Source organism: Anas acuta, chromosome 15, assembly GCF_963932015.1.
Source record: "Anas acuta chromosome 15, bAnaAcu1.1, whole genome shotgun sequence".
NCBI classification, from domain to species: domain Eukaryota; kingdom Metazoa; phylum Chordata; class Aves; order Anseriformes; family Anatidae; genus Anas; species Anas acuta.
Window position 1 is genome coordinate 11,059,483 of NC_088993.1, and position 16,435 is coordinate 11,075,917.

At 36.3% G+C, this 16,435-nt stretch overlaps 1 protein-coding gene across 7 annotated transcripts in view; it reads left to right on the forward strand.

The window, feature by feature from the left end:
• Nucleotide 1: 1 nt before the first annotated feature.
• Nucleotides 2–16,435, forward strand: part of LOC137864690 (radial spoke head 10 homolog B-like) — a 29,881-nt gene continuing 13,447 nt past the window's right edge. For 2 of the 7 annotated variants that reach the window (XM_068699088.1, XM_068699089.1), the window contains exons 1-21: nt 4–632; nt 1,270–1,578; nt 2,325–2,400; nt 2,668–2,736; nt 2,975–3,148; nt 3,620–3,705; nt 4,340–4,460; nt 5,309–5,485; nt 6,193–6,334; nt 6,820–6,941; nt 7,379–7,568; nt 8,334–8,445; nt 8,989–9,068; nt 9,175–9,323; nt 10,119–10,226; nt 11,105–11,281; nt 12,046–12,177; nt 13,348–13,399; nt 13,885–14,001; nt 15,143–15,335; nt 15,727–15,965. In XM_068699088.1, coding sequence (XP_068555189.1) covers nt 1,346–1,578; nt 2,325–2,400; nt 2,668–2,736; nt 2,975–3,148; nt 3,620–3,705; nt 4,340–4,460; nt 5,309–5,485; nt 6,193–6,334; nt 6,820–6,941; nt 7,379–7,568; nt 8,334–8,445; nt 8,989–9,068; nt 9,175–9,323; nt 10,119–10,226; nt 11,105–11,281; nt 12,046–12,177; nt 13,348–13,399; nt 13,885–14,001; nt 15,143–15,335; nt 15,727–15,934 — 2,718 coding nt within the window. In that variant the 5' untranslated portion in view covers nt 4–632; nt 1,270–1,345 and the 3' untranslated portion in view covers nt 15,935–15,965. Of the gene's footprint in view, nt 633–1,269; nt 1,579–2,324; nt 2,401–2,667; nt 2,737–2,974; nt 3,149–3,619; nt 3,706–4,339; nt 4,461–5,308; nt 5,486–6,192; nt 6,335–6,819; nt 6,942–7,378; nt 7,569–8,333; nt 8,446–8,988; nt 9,069–9,174; nt 9,324–10,118; nt 10,227–11,104; nt 11,282–12,045; nt 12,178–13,347; nt 13,400–13,884; nt 14,002–15,142; nt 15,336–15,726; nt 15,966–16,435 lie in introns of those variants that run through there. The other 5 variants (XM_068699094.1, XM_068699091.1, XM_068699090.1 and 2 more) reach the window with 5 other exon arrangements.

The window sequence follows — 16,435 nt, forward strand, 5'->3', positions numbered from 1 at the left end:
GACGGTGGAGCTGTCCTCGTGCAGGTTGGCATCTGCTGCTTCTCCCAGCTTTGTGGCTTTGATGGGCACACACGGAGACCACATCCAAGCATCTGTAGCTGGCTTGCGTTTGAGTGTGAATGTGCCAAGTACCATAAATACAGTCTCTGTGGAACGAGCTCAGCATCTGCTAACGGGCAGTTTGAATCGATGATTTCACAAAGTAAAATAAACCCAAGGTAAAACGGTTTCCCTCGCGACCCGCGTAAGGCAGAAACAAACTCCTCCAGCCCTCCAGCGAGCACGAAGCCGGGCTCCCCTCAGCGCCGGACAAGGGGGCGGCCGCTCTCCTGAGGGCGGCACAGGCCGGGCCCACTCGACTTTTCCCCGGGCGGCGGCGGGGCCTCGCCGGCCTCGGGGCCGGGCTGGGCGCCGCAGTTGCTAAGGCTACGGCAGCCCCGGCCAAGGGGCGGCTGCGCGGGAGCGGGCGGCGGCCGTGAGGCGGAGGCGGCCCGGGGGGCCCTGCGGCTCTGCCCGTGCTCCGGGGGCTGCAGCCGGCCGCCATTTGGCGCCCGCTCGGGTCTTCCGCGCAGCCTGGGCGCCAATTGTGGTAGTGCCTGAGGGGCTCAGGCGCCTGCTGGAGCCGGGCTGTGGTGAGAACATGGCGGGTGCTTGAGGCTGGCTCTGGCGGTTCCTGCCGCTGCAAAATGTGGTGTTGGTTCTTGTATTACAGAGCAGCGGTGACCCGTCTGTGAAAAGAGGAGTGGGATTTTTTTTGTTATTATGGCTGGGGAAGCTGTCCCAAGGCATTCGAGTAACAACTAGCAAAATAGCCTCTTTTTTCTTAAGCTGTAATGGGCTTTGTATGTTGTGGTAGTCTGCAGTTCAACAAAAACAGGTTAAAATCCAAAATACTCTTGCAACTGTAACTTTAAAGAAGCCCACTAAACTGTCCTCTTAAAATAAAAGGTGTTCAACTCTTCTACACAATTAAATCTAGACCCTAAAACTCCCCTAATAAAGATGGACACCTCTCTGCATAGCAAAAATTGGCCTACTGATGATAGTGTTTTGTCATTATTTGATGGATTTCATAGAGGCAGACATTGGTTCTGGTTAACCCTGCAGTCTGACTGCCACATGCTGAAAACACTTTTTTGAGGAATTACTCTTACAGTACTGATTTTAAATACCTGTATGGATATGTGTATATATTTAAATGAATATATTTAAGAAAAATATTTTTTTTCATGTAATTATCTGTATTGCTTTTGTTTGTTTTTGCATCAGATATGGGCAAAAATCTTCATGTAAGAAGACAGTAGATACTTGGGAGGATAATAGATGTTGAGGCAATTCAGTAGTTATGGCAAAAGATAAGAAGAAAGATGTCAAGAAGTCAGAAAGGTCTGTACGTCCTTCTATTGCTGAACAAGGTGCCAGAACTGAGAGTAGTTCAATAAAGCTAAGAGATTTACAGGAAGCACAGACAAGCGCAGCAGTATCAGATAAAGATCCAGAGGAGGTAGAAGAACATCCAGTCCAAAATACTCCTCAATACTATGATGAGCCTGTTCTTACTCAGCTTATTGTAAAAAGGTATGGTTGTTACAGATATATCAGTTAAATTGAGAATTCTCATTTCAGCATCTGTGGTGTACAGTGATATATATTTTTGTCATACAAATATGGATCAAATCCCTGATTTGAGGCAGCATATGAGGTTATTCAGATGTAGTAGCCTTGACACCCTATAAAAGTGATACACACAGAAATTCTACTGCCTTCCTGGATCCTAGAGTGTTGCTGGCACTTGCGGCTTGCCACAAGTCTCATTCTTTAAGCTTTCTTTAGCTTTCTTTAGATGTGGTGAAGTTTAGTCTAAATATATCGACATGTAGAAAAAATTTACCCACATCATTAATTTTCAGTTGTTGCTGCCTTTTAATGTGTAGGACTGTGCATACCCTTTACAAATATCCTGAACTGAGGGAGACAGATGAATGCCATTGTATAACAAATACTTTTGTAGTTCAAGGGAACTATATGTAATGTTTCACATACTCACCAAGTTGCCTGGTTGTAAGTTAATAAATACTACCAGTATGATTTTATTTATTTTTTAATTGAAAATAATTTGGGTCTGTGGCAACGTGGTAACTGTGTGAAATACTACAGGGAGGATTATGAAAATTGGGAATTTTTTAGCTCTATTTTCTACACAAGATACAATAACCGACCTGTGTTCAAACCATGGTAAAACAAAAGTCATTTATTGTATGTCTGCCATAATTTAGGTGTATTGGTGACTTGAAATGTTCATCTTTAGTTTGTTTTCCTTGTAGCTATGAAGGTGAAAAAGTCCATGGATTGTATGAGGGTGAAGGTGTTGCATATTTTGAGGGAGGAAACACATATAAGGTGAGTGTATAAATTAATTAAAAATAGTAGTGATGGATCAACTTATTTGTCTAGATCAAACAGGACGTTCCTCTTAATGTAGGTGGAGGTTGAGTGCTTAAAATGTGTAAGCATCGAAAGCTCTGTTGGTTTCTGGCATTAAAGCTTCATTGGCTTTAGTAGTTGGAGATAATTTAATATGCCATTATTATGAAATTTTATAATCACTGTAAGCTTCAGTTGTGGTTGGAATAAATTTGCAAACAGTACAGTTCTTTCTTTTTAAAGGGCATGTTTTCTGAAGGATTTATGCATGGACAAGGGACTTACACATGGGCTGATGGAGTGAAGTATGAGGTAAAGTGCATTATACCTTGTGACTGAACACTGTTACAGCCGATTAGATGTGTAAATTTGAGGGAAGTAGTTACTTACATTGCAGTAATTGGTATAATCCCGGTTGCAACTGCAGAACTGTGGTAGTGATTTCAGCCGTAAATCCGAGTCCTCACAGTTGGTTATATCTTCCTTGCGTTAAGGAGGAATAGTGAGTCAAATGTCCTATTTTTTTAAATGTTGTAATTTAATCTTTTAGGGAACATTTGTTAAGAATGTGCAGATGTTTAATGGATGCTATACATGGAGTGATGGCAGCTATTATGAAGGATCGATCAAGAATGGACTTAGGCATGGATTTGGCTTTTTCAGGAGCAGTACCCATCCAGTTTCTTATATTGGTTACTGGTATAAAGGCAAAAGACATGGAAAGGTAAATAAAAACACCAAATGAGATCATAGTTTTAAGTGTGTACTTTCTAGAACATAATCCACTGTTGTGCAGGAATTTCCTAAAAATGTTTTGTGTCATTGCATGGTCTTATCCTACATAGGGATTCCTTTTTTTTTTTTTTTTTTCCAGAACCTTTTCTGAGGTTGTGAATAATAATTAAAACAACTGCGTTGAACTCTTGTTTGTAGTAGAAGGGATGAGTAGTCTGCCAAAAGAGTAATTGGTCTGTTGTGTGTTCTGTTAATCCTTAACGCTGCTCCAATTATATGATGACAAAGCCAAAACTGATGACTGTATCCGTAGCCACATTGTATCCGCAGTGCGTTACCACTTTCCCTGAAGGATAAAGTGAACCCACCTCCCAACTGTGTTAGACAGACCAAGTGATGTTTTCTAAGTGTAGATGAATACTTAGGTATTGATTTAAATTGATGGTACTGTTTCTTTCAGGGTACCGTTTTTTATGATTGGGAGCACACCTCTTGGTATTCAGGTGACTGGGTAAATAACGTCAAAGAAGGATGGGGAATGAGATGGTAAAGATGATAACACTTTTGTTCTTATCTTCATATTATTTATTTTGCATATATTGTCATATGTTTTTTCCTATTATTTAAAGCAAGTGCTGCCATTTCATAGTAGTATGTACTTCCTGCAGTGGAGAAAATAACTACTAAGTGATTGACAGTAATAACGTAGACCTTCTCTATGAGTTATATTTTTATGTTAATGTATTTATACTTGTCCTGGTTATTGTCGAAACGATAAAGATTAAATTATCCTGAATCAGCTTTAGTAAACCACAAATCAGCATTTCAAAACAAATTAACTAAATTGATCTGAACAGATAGAGGTGCTTTCATGAATAAATGAATTATTTGCTCTAGTTTCATATAAAATAATATTTTTATTAGCTATAACAATGGCTCTTTGGAGAAAAAAATATATAATTAATATTTTTTACAATGGTTTATTAGTTAAAATTTGGTAAAGAGTGAGTATAGTCAAACCTGTGTATCCATGTCACAGTGAGCCAGCTTACAAACTTACACTAATATTTGACATTAAGAAATGCTATATTTATTAGCATTGAGGCTTTTCATAAACTCTGCTTTCATAAGACCCACTGAGAATTCAGTGTGAAATCTTAACATTTTTTTCTTTTTGCAGCTATAAGTCTGGCAATACCTATGAAGGTCAGTGGGAGAAAAATGTACGTCATGGAAGAGGAAGAATGAGGTGGTTGACAGATAATCAAGAGTATATTGGACAGTGGGTATATGGCATACAGGTACTGATTTCTTCCCCAGCAACCTCTTTAGTTGAACATCTATCCTTTGCTCTGTTCAAACTAGATAGGGAGTTTTGTGCAAGATCAAAGGAGCATGGTATGATCTTGCTAGTTGAGATGAAGAAAATATGATGTTTGTTGTAAATTCTCATGTTTGGAATATTCCCATTTTTAACGGCTTTTGACTTAATCTTACAAAATCAGAATTTAATTTGAAAACTTTTTTTTTTATTATTAAGAATCTTATTTCACATTAGAAAAATTAAATTTTTGTGGCTGTACTTAGAGTGAGATAAGACTTTGGCCATGACTGTATGTGACAGTTGACTTGTGTCATCTGTAAAATATGAGACTTCACTGCTCCCTCTTGTAAAAGTTTTATGATATAAGGAGATTTCTGGCATTTTCTGTTTCTTCTATATATTTTTCTATTGGAAAAAGAATGGGAACCACTTCCTCTGTCTTTTTACTCTGCATAAGTTTCAAGGAGTCCAGCTTCTGGAACATCACAGCACTGTGTGGCATGCTGTTCCTCACCTGGCTGTTCAGCATTACAGTTGAAAGGATTCAGATAGGAAGGATGTTTTTAGGAGTTCTGTTGGTAAAGTCTGCTTAAGTATATGTTCATTCAGTATATCCTCTGAATGCTTTTCCCATACACATTTGTAGAATATAGTTCTATGTATGGTTTGAAGTACGACAGCTATTCACTGTGTGTGTTTATTTGTGAGATTTACCAGTAGCAACTCGTAGAGATGCCTACCTAGGTGGTCGTCCTTTATAATAGGACAGGTAGCAGAAGTAGCTCTTAGGAAGGAGACTTTTTTAACCACGTGATTTTTTTCCAGCATGGATATGGCACCCACATATGGTTTCTGAAGAGAATGCCTGCATCTCAGTACCCTTTAAGAAATAAATACATAGGGAATTTTGTAAATGGGGAACGACATGGACGTGGGAGGTTCATCTATGCCAGTGGAGCAGTGTACGATGGCGAATGGGTTTGTAATAAGAAGCATGGCAAGGTGCGTATTGACAAGTAATGAGACAAAGCAAGAGAAAACACCAGATGAGTCTATTCTGATCTTGTATACTGGATCTTGAGATTTCTGTACCAAAAACTACATTAAATTTGCATTGTGGAATCCTAACATAAAGGACAGAGTCCACAGAGAGCAGTAGGAGCCTTTAAGGGACCTTGCTGGGCCACTGGTCTGACTCTATAGTTAGGTGTGTGTTATGTATATAATGAAATATATTTCACTGTGGAGATTTTAAGTTCAATTTGTGCATCTCGATTTTTGCAGCAGTTGGTCAGTGCTTTTATCTATGAGCTAATGGATTTCAAGCTATCCTTGCACAGACATGTTCTCACATTAGCAGATTGTTAAAAAAAAAAAAAAAAAAAAAAAAAAAAAAAACACTCAACCACGGGCACATTGACTTCAGTATTTCTATATGGGTGTGTGGGGGGGGTGTTTTTTCAAAATACATTACAAAATAAAAAGGATATGTTGGCAATTCTTCATTCCATCAGTGTACTTTAATTAACAGATGACAAAATACTTTATAAAAGAGGCTTTTTTTATGAAAAATTCTTGTGCTTTATTTTATCTTGTATAGTGCTGTATAACCAAGATTGTTTAAAAGGAAGTTTAATTGAGAGCATTAGCGTTATTTTTTCCTGGTCTTTGATTACATAAGAAAATTAATCAATTACATATGTCTGTAGGGCAAGTTTGTTTTCAAGAATGGGAATGTTTATGAAGGAGAGTTTATAGATGATAATATGGTAGGATATCCTGCTTTTCAAGTGGGTGAAATGAATGCACAAGAGTTGAATGCCATTTGCACAGGAAGTCATTTTGGCACTGGTAAGTAGCTTAAGAACACGAATTCTACCCAATTCAGATCTTGTTGCTCTTTTGTCTATAATGTGAAGCTGTTCATACTAATTCAAGAGCCAGACCTATTTCTTCGAAGAACTTTGATGAAGACAGACATTATTTTAATACTTTTTGCTTTAATTTAAAAGTTATTTTAATATTCTTTTGCTCCTATTCTTGTTTCTAGTGTGTGACACTGAGTGAAACATCCACACTGTATCTTCTTATAGTTTTGAAACACTGTTTAGAAGTTTCATAGCAGATATAATATCTGCCTTTTCTTTGTTAGTGGTTGGATTTGAAAAAAAATATACTTTAATGGTTATGCTGTTGATTATGAAATATGTACTGTTCACTGTAAAGGAGTCTGCTTTTCTCTGAAGTCAGTAAAACAAGAGGGAATAATGTACAGTTTCTTTTACTTGTGTGTATTTAATTTCATTTTGTTTCTGATTTATTTACTTGTATGTTAGAAACCATTGAAATCATTAACAACTCAGAAAATCCTTCTACTCTGGGATCAGATATTGAATTAGATATATCTTCACTACTTGACTTGTTGCCAGGGGAAGAGAGACAGGAAGAAATTAAACAAGTAAGAGCCTAGTATCTAGTATTTCCATTTTTTTCTACAGTGAGATTCATGTTATTTCTAGTTGACATATATTAGCCCAATTCTTTTCATTCAAGAATTTTTCAAAAATCTGAAGGCTGTGAAAAAAGAAAAGCACAAATAATGAATGCACTGTATTAACTCTTATCGAGCAGCTACTAGAAAACAATAAAAAATACGTTAGCATTCTTAAGGGCACTCAGCAACTACTTGCAGTTACTGGGAGGGTTGTCTGCTAGCAGACAGAGACAAATTTATTTTTATCAGTCACCAAAAAATATGCATTTTAATTTCATTTGAATAATGCTCTGCTGAGCCCTTAGCCAGGAATTTAGAAGATCAGAAGCATTACATGCTCCATGTGAGCTGCTTCCTACTTTCTGTGAGACTGTTCTGAAAACATATCCTGCTTTATTTAGGTAGAATTTGCTGTGTTGAGACATATTACAGAACTGAGAAGAATTTACAGTTTCTACAGCAGCTTAGGCTGTGACGATGCTCATGACAACACCTTCCTTATGACTAGGCTCCAATTTTGGAGATTTCTGAAGGACTGCCAGCTTCATCACTCCAACATAACTCTCGCTGAAATGGATCGAATATTGAGTGGTTTGTATTTCTGTTGATTAGGATACAGAATCTAGGTATTTTAATAGTAAGCTATGGAGAGTGGGAGTGACAGGCTCTACTCATAGGTACGTGGTGCAAAGCCAAGTTTCTCTGTGCTTGTGAATTTTCAGTGGATGTATTAGCACTTTTACAAGCACTTCAGGTGCTTAGGTGGGAGAAATGCAAAATTAAAATACCACTTAAAAATTGTTCTATGGAGACAGACATCTGTATAAAAATGTTTTCACCCCTGGTCTTGTTGCTACAGTTACACGTAGCTTTAAGAGGTCTGAGAAGAACTGGTAGAAGACAAAAATCTTTCATATTTTTGTTAAGTGCTCTTATCTCAAGTTTGCATGTAGGTTTTTTTTTTGTTGTTGTTGTTGTTGTTGTTTTTTCTTCCATAGAGCCAGTTTATGAGTCAGCTTCATTTAGACCCGGACTGTGCCTTTGTTAGAAAGACACCCTGCAGTGTCCCCAGTGTGTGAAGGGATTAACTCCAACTTCACTTCCCCTTCTATTTGCATACGCTGAGGGGATGAATTTTTAGAAAGAGAAATGATAAGGTATAGATACAGGTGGACTGTGCTCCCTTGCCCTGCTTATTTGGAAGTATTGCTGTGTCTTGTCTGATTCTTCCAGGAGTGTTGTTTCACTGCAATAGGTAGAGACGGAGAGGATAAGAAAGCTATAAGCTCAATACAGTTATAAAGCATTTGAATGTACATGATAGCAATAGATGTTATTTTTTCATTTTTTTTTTAGGTGATAAAACACCACTTGAGGAGATACATTTTCCATATGAGACTTTACTCTTCAGAACGTTTTTATCTCGCCTTATTCATCTAGCATTTCATATCTATCATAAGGAGCACAAGTAAGTTTCACCTTTCAGTGAAATTTACTTCAGCATTGATTCTTCCCAGACAAGGACTTCTTCCTCTCATTTAATTCTGCTTCTCCCAGGACGCTGGCTTGCCTTTGCACTCTTGATTATTCATTCTTTCTGTTGCTGTTCTGATACTGTTTTTTTAAACTAGTCTATATAAATTGTAGCAAATATTTCTGAAGTGCAAGGTAGACTGTAGAATTTCAGTGGGCTTTTGATCCTACAACGAGTGTGTTTTTGAAATTTCTACTTAATGTTTTTTGCATTAATTAAATGACATTTTCATATTGAACAGAAATAAATGTGAATCTTCTCTCCTTGGTTCTATATGAGGGAGTCATAATTCAGGATGGTTTTGGGAAGGACTTTTACCAAGAGTCCTGAAATTCACTGAAGAGCGTCCAAGAAAAATCTGTTTTAAAACTGTTACAGGATAAATGTACTTTTTAAAAAACATAATAATAATAAAAAAAAAACTTTAATTTTACATTTTGTACAAATGAAAAAATGTAATTTTTGTTTCGCCTGTAGGGACAAAGGTCCTTATCTGAGTAAATGTTTTGTAGAAATGGTGTCCAGGAATGTTATTCCCACTGCATGTCATATCCAGGGTAAGTAATATTTTGGATATTCTTCTGTACTGTATAAAATTCATTTAATATTACATACATCACAATTCTCTGGTAACTGTTGTTTTTTCCCAATTAATTTTTACAGGTATCTTGTTTTCTGAACAGCGTCGTACGGTTTTTGTCCTGAGCTACATAGACAAATGCTGGGAAATATACAGAACTTTTTGTAGACCAAATACTAGACCTCCATTTGAACCCACAATGAAAATGAGGCAGTTCCTTTGGATGTTGAATGTAATCTATTTTTGTTATTTTGTGTGATTAGGTGCACTTTTTTCAGTTTTTGTAGGCATTTAAGAATTCTCCCTGTGACTTCTGCACAGTTGAAAAAATATGAGTATTGCTGTTTGTACAAACTGTCCAACAGATGTTACAGTTGTTACATGGAAATTTATGTGCTCTTCACAGGATTGCCTTCTGATTTCTTACTTGATTCTTTCGAATAATCAAATCTTAGACACATGTTTTGAGGGAATATAAATGTTTTACCTGTTTTTCATTTTCCTCCCATAAAACATGCTGAAATGTCATACTGGTAGAACTCAAAAATTGGAAACTTTTGAAATAACAAAATAAGGAATTTTAATAAGGTACTAATTTAATTTACTGCATCGTGGTCATGAGATTCTTTATTAAAATTCAGCAATCCAGGGACAGACATAGATTACACTGAAGCTATGGAACAATTTCCATTGATATAACTGTGTTTTGAGTCCCTTTCACTGTTTAAATCCAAGCCTTTTTTCTTTTCCTTGAAATTTCCTAATTAAAACTATCAGATGGCAAAATTGTAATGTTTAATATTCTTATTTTTGAGCTTTCTCAAGTTCTTAACACTGTTTTTTTCAATTCCCAGAAAAATTACTGTTGATTTCTGTTGATCCTGAATTTCAATCACTCATTATTTGTGTAGTGGAAGTATCATTTGAAACCAATAGAAATTTCGATACAGGCTTTAAGGGGAATTGGATTAGGTTCATATGGGAATGCCTTAAGTGCTGTTAACATGTAATATTTAATCTTACACAGGATTTTAAACTTCTCAGCAAACAATTAACTGCTTCGAGACTTGTGGAAATACTCGTCAAAGATGGTCCATCTCTACATGACAGCAGTAGTATCAACCTGGAGCAGGAGGTATGTTCGTTGCTACAAGAACAATTAAAATTAATTTTAGAAAATGTTGCAAACAGTTTCCCTTCTGCCAGAATGGGAAGAAAATGTAATTTATTATGAAAAAAAATGAGCACAAAATTTGTAATATTTTTATCTTCTGTTGTTTTGTGCCTGTATCTTCTAGTACAGCTCATGTAACTCCATGTTTTGCTTATTATATTGCCTTTGGTATAGTCTCAGCGTACCTGTGCACTGATCACAGAGATAACACCGTAAAAGTATTGTAACACAGAGGGCGAAATACTCGGTTAGTGATGTGTGAGGTGTCACCATCCACTGACGAATGGTAGAAGACTCTTGAGCTATGAGCTGGGATGCCATACAGGGCCTTCACCCTTAAAGAACTAGCTCTTATCCAGTGAGAATCTATTGTAAATGACATAATTGAATAAGACTGAATATGATTTGAATATGATTTTAAACAGTATTTAATAAAGTGAGAGTACAGTGTATAAGCATTAATAAAGGATTCATTATACACCCATTCTTGGTCTCTCTGGAAGCATCATGTACAATTAAACATTTTAGGTAATGCCAATAATTTTATGTTATTGCTCAGGGAAAAATTTCTTGTAGCTCCAGATACAGCAAAAATCTATTCAGTATTTTATTTTAATGAGATTTGTATAAGGCATAAGACAGTATATTACTGACTGAATTTTTCAATTTAATTATAATTTTTTTCTTCAAAAGAAGGGATGTTTAAGTAGATACATGAAGCAGGCGAGGCTTTGTGAACAATCAGTTTTTGAGTTTTTTGTTTGCTCAGACACATTTATCTGTGATGAAAGGATTTGTGAAAAGTAATGAATTAATAACTGTATTTTGTTTTACTCTAGTTGGTTTTTCTTGAATTTGTTGAAGCTCTTCTCGATTGTGCGCTGGTGTATGTTACCAATGATATGATTAAAGAGCAGGTAGATCATGATAATCAGAAGAAAAGTAACTCCAGAGTTGAGGTTTTCTCCAAGAAAACCACAAATGTTTCTCTGTGTCCAGAATATTCTCTCTCCCAGGTAAAGTTAATACAGACCTGATAAATGTATGTCCACTTAGAAGGCAAAGTCAGGCCCTGCAAAGCGTGAACATAGAAACCAAATTCCTCTTTTTGCATAAACGCTCATTTTATTGGATCCTTCTGCTTTTTCTGTTTGTTGGTACCGTAGATTGCATTATCAGTATAGACAGTATAAAGAGGCTTGCACATTTTCATAGATAATTATAAATACACATAAAGTACTTTCAAGTTTTCCAGTGTTCAAAGGGGAATTGATAAGTGGGTTGACTGGTGGAGGACATGCCTCTCCTGCTCTAAGTGGGATGTATAAAATTGCTGTGTAAGAATGGCCTTGAAGCTATTGGACATGACAGGACCTGCACATTCCCAGAGGTTATGCTGTACTCCTGTTTTTGCTAATCTTTTGAGTAAGGATTCTGTAGGTTGTAAGATGCTGCCTATGACACTCATGTAATTTAGGGACACAGGATAATTGAAAGAAAGACTTATTATGAGTTATGCACAAGATTAAAATATTTTCTATTAAATTGCAGAGAATTCAGAAACTGATTTCAGTCTCTAAGTACATAGTGCTGCTGAACACCACCTTTTCCCATTCTCTGTCCATTTTTTGCTCTCCTGTGTAACGTTATTACCTTGCATTACTGCAAGTAGTCATGCAGTAGCACAGTGAAACAGGCCAATTAAACTAGCTCATTTTCACAGACTAATAGAAAAATCTTCATTTAAAATGTATTGAATATCTTGTTCACTTTTTACTAGTACACTTACAGCAGAAGCATAATGGGTACAGACATAAACGATGACATTTCTGAGGCAGTTGAGTTCAACAGTTCCTCATGGTTGTCTTCAAGCGAAAGTGTCATATCACAAGATGACATAAAGAAGCATGAGGTACATAAAAAGCCTATACTGAAAGTTGAGGGTTTGCCATTCATGGGTGATAGAGAAGCCAAGGTAGTTACATGTTTTGAAAGGGGCAAGAATTTCACCTAATATTAAAATGTGTTCCTTTGCCTGAATGCATACAAGTGGGATATTTCTATTGCTAACAAAGCATTTGTTCCTACACATACTCTTAGCTATTTTTATTTAGGATATTGGTTGGTATTTTCTACATAAACTAAAGCAGAAGCCAGTGGTGAATAAAGCTACGTGTGTTATCTCTATTAGCATGGTGGGGAGTTAGAGGGTGAGAAGTGGGCAAAGAGATTTAGTAGCACTGGAGAAAGTAACTGTAACATACTTCCTAAAAACACTTCTCAGATTTCTTCTGGCAGTTTTTTCAATATCACCACCTTTACAGTTTTGCACCCACTGAGTATTCTTTTAACCGTGGGTAGAATCAGATAGTGAAGTAAAGATAACTGAATATGATTATGGTGAGATTCTTGATGTTCCAAGAACAAAAATGTTCTGTTTGATGTCTGAGATTCTAGGGTAAGATACTAAGGATTAGTCAGAGAATTTAAAAACTTCCTGACTTAAAATGAAATAAAATATACGAACACTTTGAAAATGGAACCATGTTTGACCTGAGCTATTGTGAGACTTCTGCTGTCACTTGTCTGAAGAGTGGCATCATTGGGATACAGTAAAAGCTTGGGATTACAGCAGGGAAGATTTCAAAGGATCCTTCTCAGATATACTTTTAAATAATGGTCTTCTCTTTTCACTGAATGTAGTTCCTGTAGTATATTCCTATACCCAGAAATAGATGACTAATAGAATGTAGCACAATGTATGTAAGAACAGAGGTGCATGTCTAAGAGCAGGAGCTTTTGTTCTCTGTACTTGTGTCTTTCCCTTACTCTGAAATAGGATAATCCTAATTCCCCGGTCATTGTCAAAGCAAAGTGTTGTGACTGTTTTGCTAATATTTGAATGTGTGAAACACTATTGTAAGTTAAATGTTTTGAAATAGGCATAATTGAAGAATGTATTTGGTTAGGAGAGTGCTTTGGGAGTAGATATTTGCATGATCCAAATGGACAATATAATTTCAATATTTTTTTTGAACACAAGTCAAAGCATTTAGTAACTGAATTTAAAACTTCTTGCCAGCCACTGAGATCCAGTGAAGACAGAGGGCAGTCTCTGCAAGAATTTCTAATGGGTGAGTACTGTAGTTAACCACAAGCATCTATAGGCAGCTACAAATTTAAAGACGATTAAAACAGTAGTTAATTGTTGAAACACTTGGATGTATTGTAATTATGGAGGGTAGTGGCATTCAGTTCTGTAATTATGACAAGGTTTACCTCTCCATGTTTAGCTTCCAAAACATATTATGCACAGTTAGCTGGGCAAGTTTGAATCTGTTCTGTGCTTTTTAAAACAAAACAAAACAAAAAATCCTCAGAGGCTTTTTTAAAGTTAAATTCTTACTGGTCTGTCCCACTCTTGGGTATAGAAGCAGGAGATTGAACTCTGCACTGTGTATTCATTATAAACAATCTTTTAATTGGTACGGAAGTGTTTCGACCACTAAACAAGCCTGAAGGTTGATGATGATCTATATTTGTTTTTGCTGAAGATCAAAACAAATACTTAATACAGAGAATTACAGATTGAGTCATTTTATTTTTTCTGTGTTTGCAGTACCAGATCCTGTCCTCTCATTCCACACAAGTCATGGAGAAGTCAAAGCTGTTTGTTCATTGTCCAGCTGGGATACAGACAAAGGACAAAATCTCTTTCCAGCAGTGGAACTGACAGGTAAAGCAATCCTACTGTCTTAAGATGAACATGCACACACACACACCCCTCACAGCTCCTCAGTTGTGAAATATTATTTGTATATGCAGATTTCAGCTTGTCACAAGAGGGCAGTAAATGAACATTAATTCTGGAGGAAATTTTTTGAAGAAAAAATTTAAAATAATTATTTTAAAGAAAGTGTAACTTAAATGAGAATTTAATGTAAAAACTTAAATATTATTTCCACAATTTTAAAATGCCACATCTTATCTGTATGGCAACTCTAAATTTTAGTTTTTATTTACTGTATGGGAAGCTCAATCTTGGATAAATAAAATATAGTATGGCTATTTCTTGCATCTTTTACTTATTAAAAGAATTATTATTGTATATTCAGGAATGGCGTGCCACCATTATCTGGGTTAAAATGTTTTGTGTTATGACAGGCCAGCATTCACGCAGAAGAAAAACTGTTAGGAGCATTTTCATATAAAGCCTACTAACTTTCTTGTTACTCACCTTTTTATAACATCACCCTTCTGGCTGGCAAGCAGGTCTCATTAGGGTTGTTCTTTTGTTAACTTGTTACAAAGGTAAAGAACTCAAATGCAATAACATAGGAGGCAGTTTTTTTTTAAGCAGTCCATTATGTCTTTCACTGAAATCTGACTGAAAAGTTAGATCTGAAAAAACTGTGTTTCTTAAAGAACAAGCAGATGTAACCTAGCCTACGTTTTGATAGTCACAGCAATTGGATGCAGTTCTGTTCTTTCAGAGAGGCATGCTAATCCCTCCATTCCCCCATGTATGGGAGTCATGGGCAGTTAAATGTTGTCAGCTTACTGCATAATTAAGACATCTGTCATAAGATTAACGGGAATTTTTATATTCTTCTGGTGCCATTCCCAGAGATGAATCTGAAGACCTGCAAAAGGGTTATCCCCTTTCACATGTATCAATTCTAAGTTTATGAGTTGTCATCTTTTATACCATGCAGAAACAAGCGTGTATTGCTCAGATATGAAGAGGTGAGGAGCGTAATGATCAGTGCAGCTAGACTTTTCTGTTGCAGGGTAGCAGATCTGAAATATTGTAGTCCAACAGGCATTTGAAATATAAATATTCTGTTAAATAAACACGTTTAATTTGTATGTTGCAGATAAACTAGAAGCCAAAACTGGAAAAGACAAGGAATTTGGTCAGTGGATGTATCAGGTGCAAATCTTTTTTATAAAAAACTTCTTTCCTGCCTACCATCATGAAAAAGCACTGAGGGAAAAAATAAAAGAAAATCGAATACAGGATGCTGAGTTAGCTGAGCTGAGAAAGATGAAGGATGAGGAGCTGGCAAAGTACGTATGGGATCTTATCTCAAAATATTTTATCTTCTATTAGCAAAATTATTGAAAACAGGAAATCCACTGTAATACAGTAGTATATTTTTTCCCCAGTTACAGTATGCTAATCTAAATGTAGTAAGCAACATATAAAATGTAACTTCTGTTACTGTCAGGAATAATGAATGCAGGCTCCCTTTAGGTTACAGAACAATCTTTCCTAGTTCTGCTCTACATAAAGGCAGCCAAGTCAAATGTATTTTTGAATACTGTAAATTGGACTTGAAGGATTAACTAGCTGGACTTTCTGCTTCTCTACAGTATGACAGCTTATAATGTGAATATAGGTGTAGTTGCTTGGCCAGTATAAATCTGCAGTACATAAATTGAAACTTTGTTCACTCAGGCTTATTGCTGAAAGAGAAGCAGCAGAGGCAAAAAGGCAGGAAGAGGCCACAGTTGAAAAAGAATCTTCTGAGTCCAAGAATACAGCTAATAAAGAGTTAGAGGAGCCTGGTGCACAGTTAGTACCTCCTCCAAAGGAAGAGGCATCTGTTATACCACCCCCTGTTGTTACCAAGGTGCCTGCAGGTGCAAAGAGAAAGAAGAAGTAAATCTTCTGATGAGGCCTGAAGCTTCAAGTATGTAAGTATTCTTTGAAGAAAAAACAAACACACCAAAAAACACCCGCAGTAGCATTTAAAACACAAGTGAGATAAAACTGCATGGCACATTTTCACAGGGAAATTAAACTTCATGGCGAGCTGCTTTAAATGAAGGGTTTTGGGAAAACAAATATGTTAGTTAGGAGTGTAACCCTTTGCTTAAAGAAAACCATTCCAAAAGTCGGTATTTGATGATTAACTAAACATTCTATCATTGCTAAGCGGGTATAGAATTGATATCCCATATCATGAGTGTATGCCCTAAGTACATGGTTTCTCCTTAAATCATTGCCTATTTGATTGAAATGCTTCATATAAGCAAGTATTTTTGTGGTCCAGTCTGGAGTAGACCTATGTTTAAGTAAGAATTTGACAACAAAAAAGGTGAATTGTGATGAAGCAGAAGCTTTAAAAACAGTTCAACTTAGAACAAATAATTTTCTAGCACCT